At 39.2% G+C, this 1,211-nt stretch overlaps 1 protein-coding gene across 1 annotated transcript in view; it reads right to left on the reverse strand.

Annotated features, from left to right (window-relative positions):
• The window catches only part of LOC106881252 (aquaporin-11), a 16,386-nt gene that overhangs the window by 9,751 nt on the left and 5,424 nt on the right, over positions 1–1,211 (reverse strand). Inside the window, exon 2 of the mRNA XM_052977212.1 lies at positions 30–853. Coding sequence (XP_052833172.1) covers positions 30–470 — 441 coding nt within the window. The 5' untranslated portion in view covers positions 471–853. The remainder of the gene's footprint in view (positions 1–29; positions 854–1,211) is intronic.

A 1,211-nucleotide genomic window follows, 5' to 3' on the forward strand; every position in this document is an offset into this window, starting at 1 on the left:
CACGCACAAACATATACAATGATAATAACCTCGATTCCAAGCATGTTCAAAGGCGAAAACACTTGGCTATCTGCTGCAGCTTCGGCAACGTTATTCATGGTTTCTGTAAGGACGTCTGCCGCTGAGTCTTCAATAACCCCTTCAAATATTCCTTCTGTGACTGACTCAGTGGCGGCCTCTAGCACAGAGTCACTAGCTGCTTCTAGTATTGACTCAGTAGCGGTTTCGAATGCTGACTCGGTTGCTGCTTCTAGTATCGACTCGGTGGCGGTTTCGAACACAGACTCGGTGGCTGTTTCTAACACAGACTCGGCGGCTGACTCCAATATGGTACTGGCTGCACTTTCTACTATGGAATCGGTCACTGCTTCTGCTACAGACTCTGCTGCCCCATTCACTACAGATTCCGTTGCTGCATTCACTACTGACTCAGCAGCAGTCTTCACAATGGATTCTGCTGCTTCCTCCATCGAAGACTTAAATAAAACCTTTCTTTCGATTCGGGATCACAACAATAAACCCAAGTGATGAAGGCGAACTTGTTAAGAAATAACTGAGACGTTAAGGTGGACGTGACACGGTCTCCAAATGATCAATGTTATGCTGTACTGTTCACTCTTTGATTTCGCTCACTTACTCTGTTCCATTTACTGAATCCAGTGATCCCCCAGCGTATCTCAGTCTTCGGTGGTTTATTTGTCTGTTAGTTTATTACTGTTAATATTATTATGGCTATTGCTATCAATACTATTCTTTCTTCTTTATAAGTTTGTAACGACAAATTTTTTATCGCCTGTCGTCAGCCGCCTTTTAATAGATCATCGGAGAACACACCCAAATTGTTGAGGGATACCTGAAAGATATATGCATACATATATACATACATATACATATATACGAGTATATTATTGTACACAGAAAATATAATACAACACAATACAACTTGGTCAGGCGTTAAGTTACAGGACTGTAACGTGGAAGACATGAAGCTAAGCAAAATGGTTTGGAAAAATTTTATTTTAAAATGAAAAGGAAAATGGTAAGTGAATTAGAAGTGTATAAGATTCTGTATATTGCTATCTCGGTGTCTGGATATGTCTACGATTATTTCTACATTATGTGGTAGGTAATATGTATGTATGTATGTACGTATGTATGTATGTATATACATACATACATACATACATACATACATACATACATACATATAT

The sequence above is a fragment of the Octopus bimaculoides genome, chromosome 27 (genome assembly GCF_001194135.2).
Source record: "Octopus bimaculoides isolate UCB-OBI-ISO-001 chromosome 27, ASM119413v2, whole genome shotgun sequence".
Taxonomy (NCBI): domain Eukaryota; kingdom Metazoa; phylum Mollusca; class Cephalopoda; order Octopoda; family Octopodidae; genus Octopus; species Octopus bimaculoides.